The sequence below is a fragment of the Tinamus guttatus genome, unplaced genomic scaffold (assembly GCF_059628265.1).
Source record: "Tinamus guttatus ecotype Peru unplaced genomic scaffold, ASM5962826v1 Tinamus_guttatus_pri_ptg000226l, whole genome shotgun sequence".
Lineage (NCBI taxonomy): Eukaryota > Metazoa > Chordata > Aves > Tinamiformes > Tinamidae > Tinamus > Tinamus guttatus.
This window is the reverse complement of record NW_028288760.1, coordinates 102,987-124,804: the sequence shown is the minus strand read 5'-3', so window position 1 is coordinate 124,804 and position 21,818 is coordinate 102,987. Positions and strand designations below refer to the sequence as shown.

At 45.5% G+C, this 21,818-nt stretch overlaps 1 protein-coding gene across 1 annotated transcript; it reads right to left on the bottom strand.

The window, feature by feature from the left end:
* Window positions 1-570: 570 nt before the first annotated feature.
* CIZ1 (CDKN1A interacting zinc finger protein 1) lies at window positions 571-20,378 on the bottom strand. The gene is made up of 15 exons (XM_088525196.1): window positions 20,066-20,378; window positions 17,870-17,985; window positions 15,316-15,482; window positions 13,994-14,129; window positions 12,841-12,901; window positions 10,046-10,125; window positions 9,575-9,654; window positions 8,376-8,558; window positions 7,863-7,993; window positions 7,350-7,434; window positions 6,600-6,713; window positions 6,081-6,257; window positions 5,342-5,411; window positions 4,106-4,227; window positions 571-1,299 (listed from the first exon to the last, which is right to left on the bottom strand). Exons 1-15 carry the CDS (start codon window positions 20,164-20,166, stop codon window positions 715-717), a joined length of 2,208 nt encoding a protein of 735 aa, XP_088381322.1. The 5' UTR covers window positions 20,167-20,378; the 3' UTR covers window positions 571-714.
* Between the last annotated feature and the right edge of the window lie 1,440 nt (window positions 20,379-21,818).

The following is a 21,818-nucleotide window of genomic DNA, read 5'->3' as shown; positions in this document are numbered from 1 at the left end:
CAGGAGCAGGCATGAGCTGTATGGTCTGAAACCTTGTGAACTTGTCAAGAGGGCCTGGGGCCAACATCGTGAAGGGGGTCTTATTACATTGTTCTACTTTTGTACAGTTAGAATTTTTTTGGGAAGTTAAACTTATTTATTAAAAAAAAAGTTTTATTAAAAAGTTTGAAACAAAATGTGTTTCACTGAAACAGACTCTCTTTTTTTGAGTTTTGTACTGTTAACAGATGACCAAGATACATATTCTTGCCTAGCTTCTTGCCTGTGTGCCCAGCGCACAGTTCTGGTCCAGGAGTGTGCACCCGTGAAATACAGCTGGTCTGAGGTGCAGAATTAGACATCTACAAGAGATGAGCTACTCTTCTGCCTGGAAAAAGGAAAGAGAGGAGCTACAGAGGATTCTTAAGGGAGATTTAAAAAAAAGACAGACTCTATACATCTAACTTCTGAACCTTGTCTCTGTGAAGGTCACATCACCTATTGAATGTTTCAGATTCAATAACCCAAGCCTCAGTCTTTACACAGTCCTACCGCATCGCACCTGTACAAGCAATAATCAACACCATCCTGTATTAGACACGCTAAAGCCAGGCTTATTTTATTCTTAAAATAAAAACAGCAGTAAAGTTGAAGGTTTTCGCTCTATTAAAAGACTCCGAAAATAAACATTTCCAGCAAATATCATGTGTGAAGGGCTCTCCCCGTAAGGCCATTCTATCTGGGCTTGCGCCTAGCGGAGCGCCTGCACCCAGCAGCGGTGAGAGCGGCTGCCTCCCCTTTGGCGAGGGAGGAAGGCTCAGCAGCTTCCTCCTGGCCCGCGTACGCTGCCTCGTCCCGCTCTAACGCCCCTTCGCTCCCTGCATCCTGGCAGTTGTCTGTTCCTCCGCCTTCCTCCTCACACCCAGCGTGTCCCAACAGCTCCCCTGTGGTGCTGCTCTCTTCAAAGGACAAGAAATCGGCACTAGTGGTAGTGGACTCGTTCTCCTCCTGGAGATTTCCTTCTTCTACAACCGGGACTCCACACATGTCATCAGTCTCACTGGCTAGGATTTTGTCCTCTGCTACAGAGGTGGCCAGCTCATCCTTACCCTCTGGAGCCCACGGAGCTGCTTCTTGCACTGCAGACAGCTCTGTGCCTTCCTTGCCTACCCCACGGTCTGCGTGCATCTTCTTGCTGGCATTAACAGCTGTAGCAGGAGGCTGTTTCTGATCATCCAGCACTTGGGAGCTGGAGCCCTGGGAATGCACAGGAGCCTCGGAGTAGGCAGCTGTGGCACGATGCCTTGCTGCCTTGTATCTCTGCAAACATAAATAAAGCACTGTGAGAGATGAGCCCAGCCCTGTCACTGGCACTGCAGCAAGTAGCAGCCGGTCCAGGAATACCTGTACAAAGACAGCAGTGAGTGACAGCTAGAATCTGCAGGGTGCAAACTGCCTCGGCAGCTCTCCTGGCCTGGCTGCTGAGCCTTTCGAGCAGAGAAGGGTTAGCTCCTGTGAGGAAAAGTGGTGATATTAAAAATTTAACTCTTGCTTAATGCTGAGCAAGTGCGTGACATGGTTCCTGAGACAAAAAAAAAAAAAAAAAAAAAAAAGAACCCTCTATTTGACAACTGTTCAGTCAGGGACTTTGTATCTGTAGTAGTCAAAAAACGAGAGCTCTTACTCCAGCTACTGCCAGGATTCGGTTCTAGACATACACTCTCCACACAAGAGGCTATGGGCTGTCTTTGGCTAAAGAGAAATGACTTACTGTTAACCACCACAGCAAGATCTAAGTCAGAAACTTAGGATTTTTCAGTTTGCTGGTACAACCTGTGTGGCTACACTGTCATGTGCACCAGGATCAGAGCCCTTCAGAGAGGCAGCTGACAGAAATATTAAGATATCAAGAATATCTCGCTACAAGGCACTGAGGTTTTCTCTAGAAAGCAGTTAAAGTGACTCATTTACACTAGCTACCATGGGGAACTGGCAGTCTGTGAAGACATAAACATGGCCACTCACTCTGAACTGCATTTCAGGAAAGTTTCAGCTCTGCTTGGTATCTGACACGCAGAAAAAGAGCTGGTCTTCCAGTCCCAGACTGATTCTGAACTAAACCCAACATTCAAAATAAACTGTTTGGAATGCACCAGCTTTCCCCATAGTCTAAGTAGTGTCACTGCAGTCCAGTGTTGTATTAAGGTGCTTCAGACAGCCAGCTTTTCATTTTAATTCAGTTTATTGCTGCAGGCTTTTCCTTCCCTGTCCTTAAGTGATACAATGCTTTTCACGTGCAGGGTATTATATTCCTCACTTTTGATTACTCAAATAGTAGCCATGGCCCTGACCATACTTTTATTACACAGGATACTTCTGTTTGCAACATTTGGCTTCACTTTTTGAAGTTTTCCCAGAACTGCTACGGGTTGATTTCAGAGGGTGAGGAAAATAACACACACATGTTGTTCCCTAGTGCTTAGGGTAGAGCAAGAGGCTGGATACCACCACACGCTGGAGCGAGACCACTTGAGTCACAGCTTCGAACGCTGCCTTAGCTAGGCACAAACGTGCTGGCTTGTTTCCAGAGTGATGCTGTGAACTGCCTCACAAGCAGACAATTTCAAAACCCTTCACTGATGATCTAATCTGATGAGAAAAATTGCTTTTAACCTCAAAAAGTAGAAGGGATTTATCTCTGACTACAACAACCCCAAGGCCTCTAGGCAGCCAAGATGAATTGTTACTTGTCTGGAGATATTTAGGGTTGGCTCTTGTCTTTCCAGGTCCCTACAAAATCCATTTGAAGGGTGCCTGATTTCAGCTCTAAATCAGCCAGAAGGGAGGCATACACACTGCTACTGCAGTTTCATGCCAAGCTGTTCTAAAATAGGGCAGGAAAGTTTTTTTCCAAAAGTGACTAGTGGGAGTGGGAGAGGATGAGCAACCTCAAAGCACAGCTGTAGTCTTTTCCAGCTACTTGCCATTCCAAAGCCCCAGCTCCAAGCGCTGCTTCCTGCAGCACTCCCTGCCCCAGCCTTTGCTGTAGGCTGCAACAGCAGGTTAGGAGCAGTTAACCTGGGTGAAGCAGAAAAGCACTACACAAAGACTGAATGTATCTGCTCATACGTAGCACCTGCTGGGGTAGATTTTGGGTGCAGGCTGATGAGAAGGCAACAGTGAGAAGCTCCCTCAGCAGGGTCAGGGAATGTCACTCACCCACCCAGGCAGTGGTCCCCAAAGGGAGACAGTAGAGACGGTTCAAGTCCTGCAGAGCCACCACAAGGCACTAACGCAGCCCCTCACCCACTGCAAGTCAAGAAGGACACAAGGATGGAGGCAGATTCCAGGCCAGCCCAGCTGAGAAAATTCCTAGATAGGAAAGCAGCAAGGGGGCAATAGGGGCATTCCTACATCTTCTCCTGGAGCCAGTAAAGCCAAGGAACAGCATCAGCTGGCCAAGCTTTGTGCTAAACAGTTTCTAGGAGAGGTAGCACGCAGACTGACTGACTGACTTCCTGCTGCTGCCTGAACCATGAGGCCCAAATGGACTCTCTCCAGCACTTGGCTTGTAGTTTCTGTTGCCTAAGTAGCGCTGTAATGTTAACTTCCAGATTTTTAAGATGTATATTTGATTATTACCTGGCCCCTTAATGGATGAATCACACCTGCAATCCTGGTTTAAGGAGCTGTTTCTGCAGTCACTGTAGCATCACACACACAAAAAAAGATGTGTATGTACCAGCTTTCTTGAATAGCCTCTTTTTGTCTAACTCTTTCCCCATTTCAACCCACCTGCAATCTGTCTATCAGAAGAGAAGATGCCTAGACTTCAATGAGAGACTCCACAGGTTCAGCAAACAGAGCAGACACTCTGAGAAAGATTTCCAGCTAGAAATGGGCAACAAGATGACAGTAGCAGTAGCTGGGAAGCAGGATTGGACTGGTTTTCAATCTACAGGGGTGATGGAGACAAGCACAGAGCACATCAGGAAAGCTGTGGCATGATGGACATCAAGGATGATGGAAATGAACTGAAGACAAGACAGCTAACGTGGAGGAGTCACTGAAGAGACACGCACAGAGGTAACAAATGCCAGGCCATGCAATCGCCAAAGGGTCTAACCTGAAAGTTCTCAAAATGCATCAGGGACTTGCAGTGTGCGAGCCGGGCAGCAGAGTCGCTATGGTAGAATTTGTGACACAGCCTGCAGAGGTAACCTGCGACGGGGACCAGAAAATCCAGGCCTGCGAAACGGGAGGGGAAGGGAAATCACAGATCACATTGAATGGAACTCAAAAATAATGAAAGCATGTTAAAAGGGAAATTAAAGATGTGGGGAATAAAAATGGAAAGCTTTGCTTCTGTTAATCGGGGATTTGCAAGATGACTTGCTGAATATCTTGTCTTACCACAGAATGTCTGTGTGGTTGATATTCAGAGAGAAATCTGGCTACCAGAGCAAAGAAACTACACAGAGCATTAAGAAAAAAGGAAGAAAAAAAAGGAAAAAAAGAAAATCGGGAAAAAGAAAAAAAGAATACAATGGAAAACTACAGAGAACATGTGATCTAATGTAATGGGATCAAACCAAGCAGAAGACAGCAGGCGCGCAAGAGGAACACGCAGAGAACATTCACAGCATGAATCATTATTCCATCTGCCACATGGTAGTGGAAGGTTACAGCGATGTGGAAAATCGGTGTAAACAGAGCTCTCCTTGGGCACCAAACTACCTCTGCAGAGCTGCCCTCCTCACAACATGAGTGGCCATTAGAGGTTTGAAGTCAGAACTGCTTTCATGGTGGGGACTGGCGACAGACATGTGGAGGCAACGCTGCCCACCAGCCCAGGAATGTGTTTGAATCGCCACTAGGTAGAGCGTGGGGGTTCTGAAGCAGAGGAAACATGCACAGTTTGGGCTCTGGCACAGCACTCGATACTGTCAGTACTGCTCAGTATCTCTATACATGCTGCATTTCTGCTGGAAAATGTTCTGATAGACATGCTCTCAGGCTCCATCCTCTTTCCAGAGCATCCTTTATTTGCTACCTACTTTCTCCAGTACTTCTGCCCTACTTGTTCTTTTCCCTACCTTGCCAAAATAACTGGCTCTCTCTCTTTCTTCCTAAAAGGCAAAAGGTAGCTGACAAACATCATATCTTTTTGTTTATCACTGAGTGAGAGAGCAGTGTTTGGCCCTTTCTCTAGGCAGCAGTGACCTGCACCAGCCTGACGTAGATGCTGGAGCATACAGTTCAAGAACTCATTACAGCATTAAGTAGACACCATTCTCTTATAGCTGTGGTACATGACCAGAGAAGGCTTTGTGAGCCTCAGTGCTTAACTGAGCCTGCTTACCATAGGCTGTGTCTGGACAGTACTTCTCACTTCCTTCATAATCCTCCAAAGTCACTTCTTTCAGCCCAGTCTGGAAAGCAAAAGAAGGTTAGTGCCTAGTGCCCTCATGCCAATTCCCGTTCTGAGCCTTTAGGCTTTTTACTGGTAAACCTGGGAGCGAAGAAGGGATTCATGTACCTGAGAAGGAATTGCACAGCATCTGGTTAGGGCCAAATAAAATTAAAAAAATCAATATTAGGAAACCAATTCATTACAAAGGTTAGAAATGCCCCCAGCACTCCAACCATGAAGCATCTTAGCCATGTACCTCCTCTTGATAACTGCTCCCCATAATAGGGAAAACAATACTTGCTGAGATAAATCCTCACACATATGTATGCTGTGGGACACATTGGGCTACTCCAAGAGACTATGACATTGTTGTCTTTGTTGGAAACACATTCTCTTGAAAAAACAAGTTGCTTCTGCTCTTAAGCAGGAAGGTAAAGGTCATGTTCAAGAACACCAGCACCAACTGCACAACATATGGGCTGGAGGAGGGCTTTTCCACCGAGTAGTGTATGATTCTCTTCTGCACTATCCTGTGCTTTGAAAGAACCCCAGAGTCCTGATCCTCCCGCTGCAGGGTGTGGAGCTAACTGGACACTAGATATCCTGAGCTCAGGCAGTCAAGAGCAACTAAGTCACAAGAGCCCCTAGCAGATTCTCAGATCAGACTTTCTCCTTTGTCATACCATACCTGCTTGGCAGCAGAATCCTCATTCTCTGTCAGCACTACATCAAGATCTTCCTCCTCACCAGCTCCCTCTTCCTCCTCCTCCTCTTCCTCATCATCTTCAAAACAGCCAACAGCATCCACTGTGATCAATTCTTCCGAATCCTCTGGGCTGCCCAGCTCCTTCTCTCCCAGTCTCACCTGTCAGGTACAGGAAGAAGAAATCAGACCAAATTTGCACACTTCACCTGACCAAGGAAGACAACCAGGTGCTAAATAAACTGCATTTGATGACTAGGTGAGACCACAAGAGACAAACAAAGCTATCTTGCTTCTAGACACATCCAAACTTTGCCCTTTTTTCCCTTCGTTTCTTTAAGTTCTGATAATGAAAGTTCAAACAAAGACAAGAACAAACCCAGGCCTGGAAGAACTGCATGCTTTCCTTGTCCTGCGTGCAATAGGCAGGGAAGCTGCAAGTTAACATGCTCTGCAGCACGGCTGCCTCCAGTGCTGCTCAGATCCCTCTTTGGGTAGCATTACCTCTTTGGCTTTCTGTTTGTGCTCAGGGGACTTCATATGCTCCACAAATTTGCGGGGCGTCTTGAAGTGACGGCTACAGACAGTGCAAAAAGGACGGAGCGAGCGCTTGGCCAACTGAGGAAAGAGGGACAAGAAGATCCAGTAAGTCACAAGAAGCACCACTTTGGGAGACATGCAAATAAACCTTCACTGAAAAAAGGCACAGCCCTTCCTACAACAGGGAGACCACAAAATCAGTTGTCTTTAAAGCAGAAAGGGATCCCTAACTCATGTATGCCAAAGAGATGGAGAATGTATGTGCAGAGCAAAACAAATGGGGTTTATAAAAGATGTCCTCACACTTGTCCCCTAGAATCCAGTAACTAAGATATCCTATCCAAATTTTAGCTTGGGTATTTACAGACTGCCCATCAAATATTCCTCTATTCAGTTATAATTGGTTAGGTAAGTGTCTTATGCATACAATAAGATGACACAACATATTTATCAAAAAAAAAATAAATTCAACCACAATCCAGAGGTGCTTCTGGCCATATTAATTTAGTATGACACCTGGCAGTTCAACCAATGCCAGTGTTCAGAGAAAGCAGATAACACACTAGAGCCCTCAGGCAGTAAGGATATTACAGGCAGAATTTTCTGTGCATCTCTCCTCTCATCTCTCCCTTGTGGAGCAGGAGATGCTAGACACCTCCACTCAATCTCCATGAAAGGTCAGCGCAAAGAAGAAATCCATACTATGTTTGTTACCTTGTGTTCTTGGGTCCTGCGATGTTTGATTAGATCCCCTGTGAAGTGTATCTGACAAGTGTTGCACCATCGCTGCTGGCTCTCTCTGAAGTGAGGGCAGATATATCTAAGTTACACCTTTTTACATTCTCCAAGGAATACTGCAGCCTGCAACGTTCTCAGCACTGTTCTCCCAAGCATATCTATCCTCACAGACTGTTTTTTATCCTCTCTCCTTCTCTGCCCCTCACAGAAGTTGGTATAACTCATATTGACAGAAAGGTTTCAGTTTCACACACACAGCAGGTCACACACAGCATATGATCTACACGCAGCAGGTCAAAGCCAACAGTGGTGTTCTTCAGCATTAAGAAGTGTGCCTGAGAGCGATTAAAGCCCAAGAAAGTAGAGGGATTTTGCATTTTGCCATCCATAACTGGCCCAGTGAGGAATTTTGCAACCTATGTAGGTCTGTGTTCAGATTTTGATAGGTCTAAGTTCAGATTTTGTTTTCTAGAAAACACTGACACCTACCCATCCTTCTCTGCCAGCATCTTCCGCTGCTTCACCATGGGCAGTAGCGAGACAAAACAAACGTTGCTCATGTGCTGAATCTCCCCAAGGCGCTGCTGGTGCTGAATCCCAGCCATGTGGGATTGGAAATTCTGAAAGGTAGGTTAGGAGAAAGTTGTTTAGATGAATTCAAAATACAGAAAATAATAGGTATGAACTATGCATTCCATTTTCTTGACTGATGTATAACAAAGAAATGGTATAAAAGCTAAGAGCATGGCTGCCTGTGGATACACCCACACTGGTTCTTTAGCATGTTGCTTGCCAGCTCCTTAGAACAGGTTTTTATCTGCCTGCTCAACAGCTTTTTTTTTTTTTTTTTTTTTTTTAAAATGCTCCTTGTTCCTAAAGCATGAGCTCTTGCTAACATCTTGGAAGAGATGCTCCTGCTGTATCTCTTCTCCAGGGTAGTTGGCCAAACAGTTCCTTCCCTTGCTCCTCCCGTCCCCATCAACCAGACCCATTGATTTATACCTGCTGACTGCAGCAGTCAGTCTTGCAGATGTAACAGTAGAATTTAAGGACTGGTTCAGGGCTAGGATCAGCTGTGCCCACCTCGCAGGTCCAGTGCCCTGGTTTCAGGGCTGTTGTACTGATAGCTCTGCTCTCACTGCTCTGCTGGATAGTCACTTTCAGTGAACCTCCAGAGCTCAACACCTGCCAAAGGAAGAAATTGAGACTGAGTCCAATCCCTCTGTAGGAAAAACTAAAAGATCATAGGTGCTTTTTAAAAGCAATCTAAGCTCCCTATCCCTTAAGCAAATGCATTTATGTTTGAATGCACAGGAGCCTGATCCCACATCATTAATACCAGCCTTGTTAGTACAGGCAGTTGTTGCTACAGCCTCTGCAGACACTGTAATATCCCATCTCTGGAGACTGCCTCTATAGTATCTCAGTAAGAGACATTACCAGCTCACACTTCTCCATTGCAGAAGTGACAGCAATTACACACCATATCCTATGGAAGATGAAACCTATCAAACGAGAGCAGGATTCCAGATTTGAAGGAACACATCACTAAGCCAAAAATATCTCCAATTATGGAAGACTAACAAGTTGATTCAGAAGAATCAATAAATCTTTTCCCATTTTCATAATTTATACAACTTAAGAAGCCAAGGTAATGTCTACTGCATGGGAAAGGAATTTGGTAAAAAAAGGCTCTGAGGTTACTGAATTCACCTGTCTCATTCTTCCCAAATGCCTTTCAGAAGCATGGAGCTTCGCTGTCTGCTCACATCTGCTGTGATGGTAAATCCCACAGCAGCTGCATCTTTACCATCACCTGATCTTTTTACGTTTACTCTTCAGTGACAGAGAAGATGCATTTAGCTAATGGCCCTTAATACAGGTATTTTTCGGCAACTCTTTTGCTTCAGCTTTCTGTCTTTCCAGGTAAGTACTTAAGTCTCAGACAACACCAGTTTTTACAAACAGGCGGAGGCAGGTAAGATACAGACTAGCAGAGGCACAAAATCAGTGAGTCAACCAAACAGTGCAGTAGCAGCAGACACATTATGCCTTATCTCCATGAACAACTGCTTACAGCAGAAGCAATAGCTCCAAATGTGGGTACTATCTGACTCCCAATGTCAAAAGGGATCCCTGCAATGAAGGGGGAGCTTGTACGTCCTGTCTCTGCCCATCTGTATGGAGTGGTGCCTACCCACCTCAGGGACCTTTGGTTCCTCTGAGAATTTCCTCTCTTTAGAGAGGTCTTCAGCTGTGTACTTCTTCACACAGTCTGTACCTACAAACAGAAAATAATTTTAGCTGCCTTAAAACAAAACAACACCCAGAAAATTAAAAACCAAAGCAGCAGGTGAATGAAGTCAGGGAGTGTTGCTCACGGTACTGTTTGGCCACAAGTGCACTCTCTAAGACTTTTTCTAAAGAGGCCCAATCGAAGAGGGAAACTCTTCCCATCACTTGCATTTGGCAAGCCACAACAGCAGCTTTTCAGGCACTATGTTTGGACACATGTCCTAGATTTTCTCCTCCTTCCTCCATCCTGTACAGTTGGAGGAGGACGTTTCTGAGGAGACTTGTGGGACCTACAGATGCCAAGTGTTAACAAAGTTCAGTTTCATAAAGGAGTGCCCCAAAAACAAACATCTACTGCAAGGGGCCCATCAACTCACCATCAGCTTGGACTTGTGCGCTTGACTCTCCTGCCTCCTTGCTGCCTGCTGCATCCGCCAGTGTAGACTCTCCTGTCACACTTGAAGGGTATCAAGAGAATAACCTTATTTGTCATGTCACAAATCAGGAGGTTCAAAGACACATCAATACACAGGCTGTGGGATAAGCTCCCACACTCCTCCCATCCCCCAAAAAAGAAAATCATCAACTTATTGGAAGTGCTATTTCAGGCAGGGATATGACAGAAATAAAAAAATAATAATAATGCAGAATAGGCAATCTAGAACAGATTCAGAAACAGCAGTCAAATAATCCACCCAAGGATGTTAGAACTCATTCCTTGGATCACGCCCTCCCTTGCAGAGAGATGAAGGGGAATAAGCTCATACGGGAAATATTCCAAGTAAGAGCTCAGAGCTCATTCCTGTCTTGGTGACCTGCAGGGAAATCACAATACCTGGACATTATTCCAGGCTGCTCCATGCATGAGGGATAGCTGGAAGAAAGGAACAAACAGACCTGTCAGAACCAAACAGGTTCTCAGTTATGACTTACAGGGATTTCATCACAACTGGCTCTGTATTTGCATCAGTCATGTTTCATTGCAGATTTGGTTGGACAAGATATATACCAAACAAGTTTGCTTGTTTTTTGTTACCTCTGATCTATCTAAGAAGAAAAAACAATCCCAAGGGGAGAGTAAAGAATAAACGGTGGCCTTGCAGAGAGCACAAAATCTGCTCTACAGTATCTCTCTCCATCTCTCATTTCTCCCCCGGGACTATCACTTGATCAAAGCTTGAATATCTCCCCCCAGGCCAGCCCTGTATCCCACTGGCAAGGGGCACTCTGCCAGCAGGGAGCAGCACGTTGAGCACAGGCAAGAACACCAACTGTGCAGGTACCGACTCCCACGGGCCCAACACACACACGCCGCATAATTTATCAGATTGATAAGTGATAATGTAACCGGGTTACGCAGCTATAAATACACAGCAGGGTTTGGGCAGTGCAAACAAGAAAACAAGAGTGGCTGCCACTAACATGATTTGTCAAGTGCTGCTGGCAGGCTCAGCACCTTGCCACACACGGATGGGGACAGCATTCCAGGGCAACGGCTGGCAATGTAAAACTGAGATCTAGGGGAGCAAAAGGCATCACGAGCAGGAGCTAAGGAGGGGATGGGATTGTATGGATGAACGCTTTCTGCCCTGGAATGAGGATGTTGTTCCAGCCATAAAGATGGCACATAGGATAAAAGGCAGCAGTGGGAAAAACTTGAAATGAAGGAGGCTGGTATTCCTCGCCAAAGAGAAATGACGGGATGAGGCAAGAAAGAAAAATGTGATTTGGACTATGGAGACCTATTCTCATCTGTGAAGGGCCATAAGAGAAAAGGAAACTATCTCTTCAGTTTCATCATAGTAAGTAAAATGGAACAGTTCTAATGAGCTAAGAAAGAACCTATTCTAATTAAATACCAGCTACAATACATACAGCAAATCTGGCAGTCTCTAACTGCTGCTTAGGAAAGAATTCTCCTAGTAGCAGGCTGGCTGCAAGAAGAACTGTCATTCCTCAAACTTCATTCTTTTTTTCAATGTATATAACAGGGCTTTGATTAATATCCTGCTAAATATTAATGTAATTAAAATTAAATTATCTTTGGCAAACAGATTCGCAAAGCAAATGCTCAGATGCATTCGACTTAGCTTTAATTGAATATATTCACTTTCTTGCTAATTCACAGACTCCATAATTCACAATGCTCCCTGGCCACCTAATACTTATCATTTTTAATGTTTTACATGATCAAGGTAATATCTGAACATCAAAGTAATCCTGACATATCCTCCCCAAAGCTAGCCATTAATCCCTAATCTACAGACAAGAGAGGTGAGGCAAGTTGTCCAAAACCACACAGTGAATTGTTACCAGGGAAGCTAAGAGGACCCAGGAGTCCTGACTCATAGTAGTTAACATATGTTGGAGAGCTCTCAAGTCAGTGCCTCCAGAAATCTTCATTTCCTCCCTCCTCCTCCTCCTCTCCCACCGCACACAGGCGGCAGCGGCGGTTCCGGGCGAGCTGCGGCACCGCACAGATGGCACCAAGTGTTCTGCAGCGGGGCCCGTCCCGCTAGATGGCAACACCGCCTCGGCCGTCCCCGCGCCTGCCGCGGGAGCACGGGGCGCCAGGACGGCCCTGCCTCCTCGCAGGCAACAGGACAGCCTGTATTTGTACCCAAAATACAGGGCTCCTGGGAGTACCATCCTAGCAGGAGGGATACAGAACCCAGCACTCATGGATAGAGGCTTGAGTACTGAGTATTAATTCCCTTCCCCTTCTTATCCCTCAAAATAAACTACCCTCTCCCACAGCCACCTTAACCTGCATATTCCAAAGCTTTTCCTCTGCCAAAACCTGCCTGCTCACTTCTCATTTAGCATTTGGCCATGAAACCTGGAGAAATGTATTAAAACAGAAATAAACTTCTCTGCTTCTCACAAGAGCCCAGGCAGAACACAGGACCACACTCTGTTATGTTACGGCTTACAAAACACATCTCTTATTTTTCATTCCCCTTGTTGGGTTACCATTAGGAGGGATCCTTACAACAAGTGATCCTTAAATTTCAGCAAACATTTAAGATTTTTCCGAGTAGTCCATAAACATCTGAATCACCTTTTGAATACCAGGGATCAGGGTAGTACAGTACTGCCCAAATTACCAGAAAATAAAATTAGACAACAATTCTAAAACTCATGACTGTTCAATACTGCATTCAATAAATACCTCTTCAATCTCTTTGCTGCAGGCTCAATGTTCAACACAGATTCTGTTGGAGTTCTTGGCTCTGCAGGAACAGAGAAGGAGATCTCCTTAGCAAAGCAGACCATGCCACCTTAAGCCTGTTCCCTAACCACATGGCCAATGCCAGTAGAATAATGTTAAGAGCAAATTATCACTATCCTTCTCAAAATCAGAATAACCAAATGTATAGTGTAACATTAGATAATTCAAGAAATTAATAATGATCTAAGAGGGAGTTGTACTGCAGACATCCCTGTAAGAGACATGGCCCAGGAAGAAACATATGTTTGTATCTAAGTAGCCTTAGTCCTATACCTAGGTGACAAGATCACAGGAGTTGAATATATACACCAAGGTAGTATATCAATCTGATGTTAATCCAGTAGTTACAGAATCACAGAATGGTTGAAGTTGGAAGGGACCTCTAGAGATCATGTAGTCCAACGCCCCTGCTAAAGCAGGGACACCCAGAGCATGGGGCACAGGGTGGCATCCAGGTCACCAGGGTTTGGAAGATCTGCAGAAAAGGAGACTCCACAACCCCCAGTCCTCCCCAAGGCACACGGAGGAGCAATTCACTGGTTGCAACCTCATCTTCTGCCTGAGGTTTTGGACTGCGCGCTCCTCAGTCACAGATCACATTCCCATGTCTGCATCGGATCAGACACTGCAAAGAGACTTGGTGCCAATAGTTTCCATTCTGGCAATGGGAACACAAGTACTCTTGCAACTCATCTTTTTCCTTAGCATGTCGACTGCGACTTGCTCTGCTTCATGCATGTTTGACTCCATGACACATTGAGTTCAGCATGGTAAGGAAACATGGAAGCTTTAATTTCAAGACAGTTTTCTGTCCCTACTTCAAAAGCAGCTCGCTGTCAAAGTGACTTGTGCAAGGCTTACATGCAAGAACTGGTTTATGGAACTGATTATGAAGCTGGATTATTAAAAAAAATCCAGGTAACAAAAGATACAAGGAACTCATAGCAGAGGGCTCCCATCTGCCATTTATAAATTTATTATTACAGAGAAGGTAGGTGAGTAAGGCTAAAGCCATCTCCAGTCTGCAAGAATAGCCTGAGAAGCTTCTGTGTCAGAGCTAGAAGCATTTATTTCACTACAGGACCCCTCTTACCTGCGGATGGTGAGGAGTTATTCCGCTCTGACCCTGCTTGCACCTCCTCTGGGATTTCCATTTTGTCATCACCTTGCGTCTGAGACGAAGAACCTGGATCTAGTTCCCGTTTCCTATCAGGGCCTCTCTGGAAATCCTGCAATGGACACAGAGTTTCACAACCAGCTCTCTCTGTCCTTCGTCTAACTCAACATATTGCCTAAAGCATCACAGAGTCTTAGTTTGGGATATGCCAGCACAGGCTGAAGAAAGGAAGAGAGACATGGATTGGTTACATTGGACTTTCATGCTTTAAGTTTACAAAGCTGAACAGAGGAATGTACTTGAATTCCAGAGCACATGCACCCATTTAATTTGTTTAATGCTTTCACTAACAACTGTAGGAGACCATGCTGCTACAGAGAGCAGGGTCACTTCAGAAAGATCCTGCCAAGACATGCTTGTACAGGCAGGAAGAAGAGTTTCAAATAACTACTGCCAATAACTTTTGCTTCTGGAAAAAGGACAGTCCAAAAGTGGAAGGCTACTTTATTCAGCACATCTTTTTGACAGAATTGGAATTGGACATGCAAGAGTTAATCTAAGAAGAGAGAAGTAACTGTCACATGATCGAAGAATCAATCTAGGGCAAAAGAGGGCTTAAAAGTGGAAGAGATTAGAGGCAGGTCAAAAGAGGAAAAAAAAAAAAAAGTGCAATTTTGGTACTCCCAAAATTCTGCTACTGTACACCAGCATTCAGTAGGATTCCTCAAAAATGTTGTAAGCATTCAACAATTAAGTTTCATGACACCCACATAAACAGGTATGATCCTGATCTTGAACAAGGTAAAACAGCTGAAAGAGGCACCTCTCCATGGTTGCAAGTCCTTTGGGAATGGCAGCCTGGAGTGATAAATCACAACATCTCATAATAGGGATTCATCATCAGGTAGGTCAGTTCCCAGACAGAAAGAAGCTTTGTGGGTGCTGCTAAGGGGCAGAGCTCTAGCCTCTGAAGTAAAGAGCAAAGCACTCAGCCCAGTTTTCTTCTGCTGTAATTACTTTGAAGCAGGTACTTCTAAAGGTTCCTTTTATTTTAGGTCTAAACAGTTCTGCAATGGGAGATTCTTGGTCCTGGGCGGGAAGGGTCAAGAAACTTTTGCATCGTAAATGTAAATGTGGACCACAAGAACCTTAGGGAAGGACTATATCAGCAGCATAGTGCTAAAGCAGTTTTTGTTATAAGCCTTTCTCTTTTACTCTCATCTACATACAGTACAGTCCACTACTGCACATGCAAGAAGAGCACAAAGCTCCCAAACAGCTGAAAACCACAACCCCACCTTGCGAAAATTCCGGTTCTGCCGTTGGAAGGGGAGGCTGGGGAAGCCCAGTCGTGTCGGCTTTAATGAGACCCCAACAGGAGGTGGCCCCAGGAGGGAATGTCTTGTAGCCTGAGGAAAAAACTGCTGCAGCGCTGGGGCTGTCATGTTAAATCCACGCAAGTTTCCTGCAAAGGCAAACACATGGTGCATCACTACCCTGCAGCGTGCAAAGGAGAGAGAGAAATCTCCCACCCACATGAGCAGCAAGGAAGGAAGAGCAGAGCTCCTCCAAACGAGGCAGTCTGCTTTGCTGGGCACTTCGGAGCCCTCTGTGCTTTACCCTTTCTGTCCCCCTTCAGCAATCTCATGTCATCCTAACTATTACTAGGCGGTGGGCTATTTACTCATGATTGTTACTGCAGACCAAGACCATTAGAGCAATTATTTAATCTGAGCACACTAGTGTTTGTGTTCGCAACAAAACAAGGTCTCATTTTACTGAAATTCTCTGCAAAAAGGAAAAAAGTCACCCCATATTCGTGCAGCTGGCAGCTCAAGACATAATATGGACACTATTTAACCTAGGCCAGCAACATTTCATTTAAAACAACACTGGACTTTTCAAACACGAGATTTCACAGTCCTCTCTGCCACCTGGTTATCATGCAAGCTCAACATGTCAGACACTTGAGACGCTGCCATTTCCAATTATAATGGTCTGCTTTCTGCACAGTTCTCTTCAGCATCCACAGACTATTAACTAAGTCGTAACATTTTTTATGAAGGCAGTCCTTGCTATCCCCATTTCGAGGGGGAAGGAATGGAATTTATATGCCTGTTTTTATTTATGCCAAATTAGTGCAAATTCTGTCTATTAGTACATTTTAAAATCAGGCCAGAGAAGTTTAGAGACCAACACACAAAACCTGAAAAACACAAACTATACTGTGCAAAGGCTGCAGCACAATAAGAAATACTCCCTCCATTTTTGTGCTTAAAAACAATCCAACTTCTTATTTTATCATAAATAATTTCTAATTGTGAAAGTATGTAATGATATTAAAATAGCAAGAATTAGAAAGAAATTGTCTCCTACTCCTGGTTTTGTACCTCAGAAGAACTGCACATCCATTTCAATTTGAGAGTGTTTTTTTCTTCCTATTCCACTGCTGAAGCCACATGTAATCACTCAATTATTCATGTAGTTGTTTCTTAGGTACAGAAATACTACGGCATCAGATACTCTTACATGCAACCCAAACCTTAGGGATCAAAAAATTCAGATCCCTAAGAAGGGCTGTTGTGAACAGCATAACTATCTACATGTTACCCATGTAGCTGATACCAATTATCAAAAGACAAGTCACAATTCAATGCAGCAAAATAATGGTGAAAAGAAAAAGAAACAGCACTAAATTAGAGTGTGGTAGGGTGGTCATTAATATATTTTGTCCTGCTGACAGATCTAATTTGCCTCGGGTCCTTTGCAAATTATTCCTATAAAGCTTCTCAATAAAAGTATTTCTGGTATAGATAGGTCAGCTTATGCTAACATTCATGGTATCCAAAAGGAATATGACTGACTAAAGAGGAGTCAAACTTTTTCCTGACACAAACACAGAATGTGGCTTGTCCTTTAATCACTGCCAGTTTCCCTATAACCCGAGAGATCTGTAGAGAGCCACTGGAGTCACTAGAGAGCCCTCTCATTAAACGGGCAAGAGAGAACAAAAGGCAAGTTAACAACATGCAGAATAAATCTATTGTGTTCACATCTGGGCATGATTCACAAGCAAGACAAAAAAAATCTAGTCATTAATCTAACCTTGGCAATTAAAACTATCCCAGGTACTGATTTTTTTTTTCCTTTTTAACCTCTATGAGGTTAAAATAAATACATATACATAGCTTTAATCTTAATATCTTTATGCTAGCATACTATTATGGCAGCTTCATAAATTTGTTTCAGAAATATATCAAATCCAGCAAAAATTAACTTGCTGTGCAAATATGATGGAAGAACCATGACATTATCCACTATGCAAACTGGTAGTCATTTGAAGCAACTAAAATTTAAGACAATTGAAACCCAAACCATTTTTCACCACAATGGACTTTGTTTGTACTTTATTAGGCTTAGACAGAGACCACTGTCTCTTTCTGCAAAGAGCATCAGTGTATTTGTAACGGACAACAAAATAAAACGTTTAACACTCCCACCCGAGAGAGTCAAACTAACACCAAAAATCTAAGTATTTTATCTATATATATTCAGAGGAAAACACTCTTGCTATCACCAGTTCTAAAAAGGAAGGACTTTCCAAAACAAATATTTAGTATCTAAACCAAAAGCTTCTGTTTCCAATTGTGAACATTTGTGCACATGGGATTTTCAACAGCTGAAGGACCTCTGCGGACTATCGACAAATTTGAGGAGGAAAAGAGGAGACGAACGTAGCTGCCAAATACAGGGACTGCAATGCCTCAGTGAGAAATAGCCACAGTACGGCTTCAGGCCAGGAAGGGTGATTAAATAACTGCAATAAGTAAGCGTCTCCCATAACGACAGTACCTTGCATCTGTTGCATGAGTAAGGCCCGCTGAAGCATAGGATTGGCATTGAGGAGAGACGGTTGATTCGTTGCCCGTAAGCTCAGCATCTGTTGCTGTTGTGGTGGCGGTAAACCCCTGGAAAAGAGGGAATTAATCATACCAATCCAATAAAACATACCCTTCAATTTCAAGCACCAAACAAGTATAAAGCAGAGGAGCAAAGAACAGCTGAAATGCTCATATACATGTATTAAAAGATACTGTACACCAGCACTGTATCCTCTTTCTTCCACTCTCCTGGAATTTCCAAAGCTGACAGATTGTCTATCAAGGAATTTGAGGTCAGAGAGAACTCCTCAGCACCAAGCCCACATAAAACCTGTCAAGCAGCATAAAAAAAGCCCAGGCGCTGACTGCAGATCTCCGGAATTATGCAGCAGCTCAGCACTGGAAACGAGCGATCTAGATCACCAACTACGTTTAACGAATAAACAACAAAAAAAAAGTTATAAAAAAATGGAGTTCTCTCAGCAGGCTAAAGCACATTTTCCAAAATTGACAACTCCCACGCGGAGCCAGACAGGTCACAGTTGTAACTGGTGCCCCCTAACTGCAAGTGCAGGGGAGGAAAATAAAGCAAGGCCCTCATATTTAAAACATAAGGAGGAAGAACGGAGCTGCAAGGGACTCTCCTGCGCTGAAGAGGGTGGAGCAGACGCCAGAGAAAAGCTCGAAGGAATTGGCATGCGTTTCTTTAGGCGATCGCAAGGTCAGGCCTACCTCTAAAAACTACTGCTGACACAGCTAAATCTGCCAGGGCCGCAAAAAGGTACAAACATGGAGCAAAATACCCACGCTGCCAGAAAAAAAAAATAATAAAAGCCCCAAAGCGACAAAACCAGCTCTCAACAGTATTATAGCAGCTAAACTTCACATTTGCTACTCTAGATTATTCCAGTCCCAGAGCTAGGTGATTTATTCTGGAAAAAGAACATCCTTTTAAAGCCATGGATGCAGCCATTCTACCTCTTGGTTGACCCCATACTAACACAATTTCAGCATAAGGGTAACTTTGCCTATAGTGTAAGACAATAAAAACGGAGAGAAGATTTAAGGCAGATTTTTATTTCTAGCAGGCCAGGAACATTCCCACCTTTACCTCAAAAACCTATCCTTTATACAAAATAAATAAATATTATCACAAATAAGGAAACAACTTTCTTCTTAAATCTGCAGCCTATTGCTTTGCATTTCCAGAGCAGGAAGCTTTGGAGAGATTAGTAACTGTAGATAAACACATCATTTCAGGGATTTTCTACCAAGTCATACTTCACTGATAACTGCTCTTAGGCAAGATGATTTATGTTGGTGTTTCTTAGGTACAGAAACACTATGGCATCAGATATTCTTACCTGTAACCCAAACCTGAGTGACCACAATGCTCAGACCCCTAAGAAGGGCTGCTGTGAACAGTGCACTATCATATGCACTACTACTTGGACAAGAACAGCCGTTTTCTCTCCTTTACACACTAGGAAAATGTTGATTATTTGCCCTTTTATATCTGGCAGATGTCAGTGGTGTTTTTCCACCCTCACAAATAAGCGTACAGGCCCCTGCCCCGGCAGCCCGCTGTCACAGCTGAGGGAGGTCTCGCTGCAGAAACAACTTGCCCAAACGGCATCCAGCAACCGCGTTCCCAGCGGGAAGAGACGGGGCGGCAGCGAGGAAGTTGAGCGGCCGCAACACGACCGGCTCCCAGGGCTCAGCACCGACACCTGAGCAGGAAGCGGCGTTTGCTCCTCTCGCCCGCCCGCGCCCAGGGCCCCTCGCCGGCCCCGGGGGAGCCCCTTGGCCGCGGGGCCTCCCCGTGCCCTCAGGGCGCCTCCCGGTGCAGGGGAGACGGTTTCACCGCCGCCCCCCGAGCCGCGGTCGCCGCCACCGCGCGGGGCCCGGCCCGCCCTGCTCCCCCGGCCCCCCGCGCCCTCCCCGTGCCCCGGCGGCCTCCGCCGCCATCCCGCTTCCCTCGCGGCCGCCGCCCCAGGCCCGGCGGCCGCCGCCTCCCTTTGTCGCCTTGGCCGCCGGCGGAGGAAGGGAAGGCGGCGCGACGGCCCCGGCTCCGGCCTCCCGCGGCGCGAGGAGGGATGGAGGGCGCAGGGGAGCGGCTGCCCCGCGGCCAGGCCCGCGATCCCCGGCCTCGCGTAGCGGCGCTTACCGGCCTCCCTGCTGCGCCGAGGGGTGGTGGTGGTGCTGCTGCTGCTGGAGGAGGTGCTGGAGCTGCAGCAGCTGCTGCTGGAACTGCTGCTGGTTGAACATGTCTGGGGGAGCCCCGAGCGGGGCGAGCCGCAGACAAAACGCGGCGGGGCGAGGGAGGCACCGGCTGCGGGGCTGCTGCGTGTCAGCCTAGCAGCCATTGAGCAGGGGAGCCGCGGCCGCCCATTCATTCACGGCGCCGAGCCCCCCCTTCCTCCCGCTGCTCCTCCTTCCCCCCGGGGTCATGGCGAGCGGCAGCCGCCGGAGGAGCTTCCCAAACCCCACCTCCGAGCGCGCTGCCGCCCGCCCCGCCGGGGCCTCCCCGCCCGGCCCGGCGCGCCGCGTCCCCTCCCCTTCCCGCCCGCCGCCTCCATCTTCCCGCCGCGGGCAGCGGCCTGGGGGCGCCGCGGCCCCGAGGGGCCCGCGCGCCATCTGCCCGGGGCTGGCGGGGGGACGCAGGGAAGGGCCGGCAGATGGTGCCTAGCAGTCCTGGGGGCTGCTTTTAGGTGTTTATTCTTTATTTCTCCATAAAAACAAACGCTGCAGGGGAAGCTTTGGTACCTGGCTCACCCAGGGAAAAACAACTCGGCCCTGCTCACGCCTTGGCCAATCTGCTGCAAGAACCTGGAAGAAAAACAGGGATTTTCACCATATGATTCTTCATTGTACATAGAGATTACTTTTTTTTTTTTCCAGCAGATATAGCAGATCCATCTATTTTTATTTTTAGTGACTTTTCACAGTGAAATCTCTCCTGTGGCACCTGTTTTCTGAAAATGACAAATTAATACTTAAGTGTCTGCAATATACGTGAGCAGTATATGGAAGAAAAAGATACATATATATATACACACAGTTATTGACATACCTTCTTATACAAAACCTAGCAAGGGTAAAGATGTACTTCAGCTCTTTGCTGTTCTAGAGAATGCATCCTGCAGTAATTACTGTATAATAGTCTTTTTGCACCATTAAAGAGGACTTGGATCATTAAAGGCTGCAGGATTGGTGTTTTTTTTTTTTTTTTTTTTTTTTTTAGCTGTAAGTATTGCAATCTGAACACAACCACTGGTGATAAACAGTTATCATAAATACCTTTCAACAAAGCAACCTATGTTGACTTTTCCTTTGGGTCTTTTAATACTACCCCGATTTTACAATAATCAATTTGGAGATGACATCTATATTAATCAGTGACTGGCTGGGTTAATGCCCAGGGTCCTTTATCCAGGCAGTCACAGCCTTCTGCACGCAGAAAATGCTCTCCTGTTAAACATTAAAGCTTAAGCATAATCCCAGGGAATACATACATGGAGTGGAAAACATATGTGGAGACTATTTCAAATCATTTTGCATAATTGATCCTTTTTGCTTCTGTAATTAAGCTATTACAGAAACTACCAATCTGACCAGTTTGCAGTGGTGAAAGAGGGGGCTGATTGTGATTTTACAAGAGCCCAGCTAGTCCCTCCATCAGCTAGACACTGAGAGCAGAACTAAGGTTGCAGAACTAACTGTTAGGTGGAAACATGCCCTGTTTTACCAACCTGCATTCCAAGGGCTGGTCTTAGAGCTGTCTTTGTGCATCCGGAGGAGTTGCTGTACCAGCTGCAGATGGTTTAACTGAACCCAGAACAGAAGGCTCTAGATTCAGCTAATCACACCGCTCAGGTTGAAGGTCATGCACAGGGGTGTAAGATATCAGCACAGGAGAT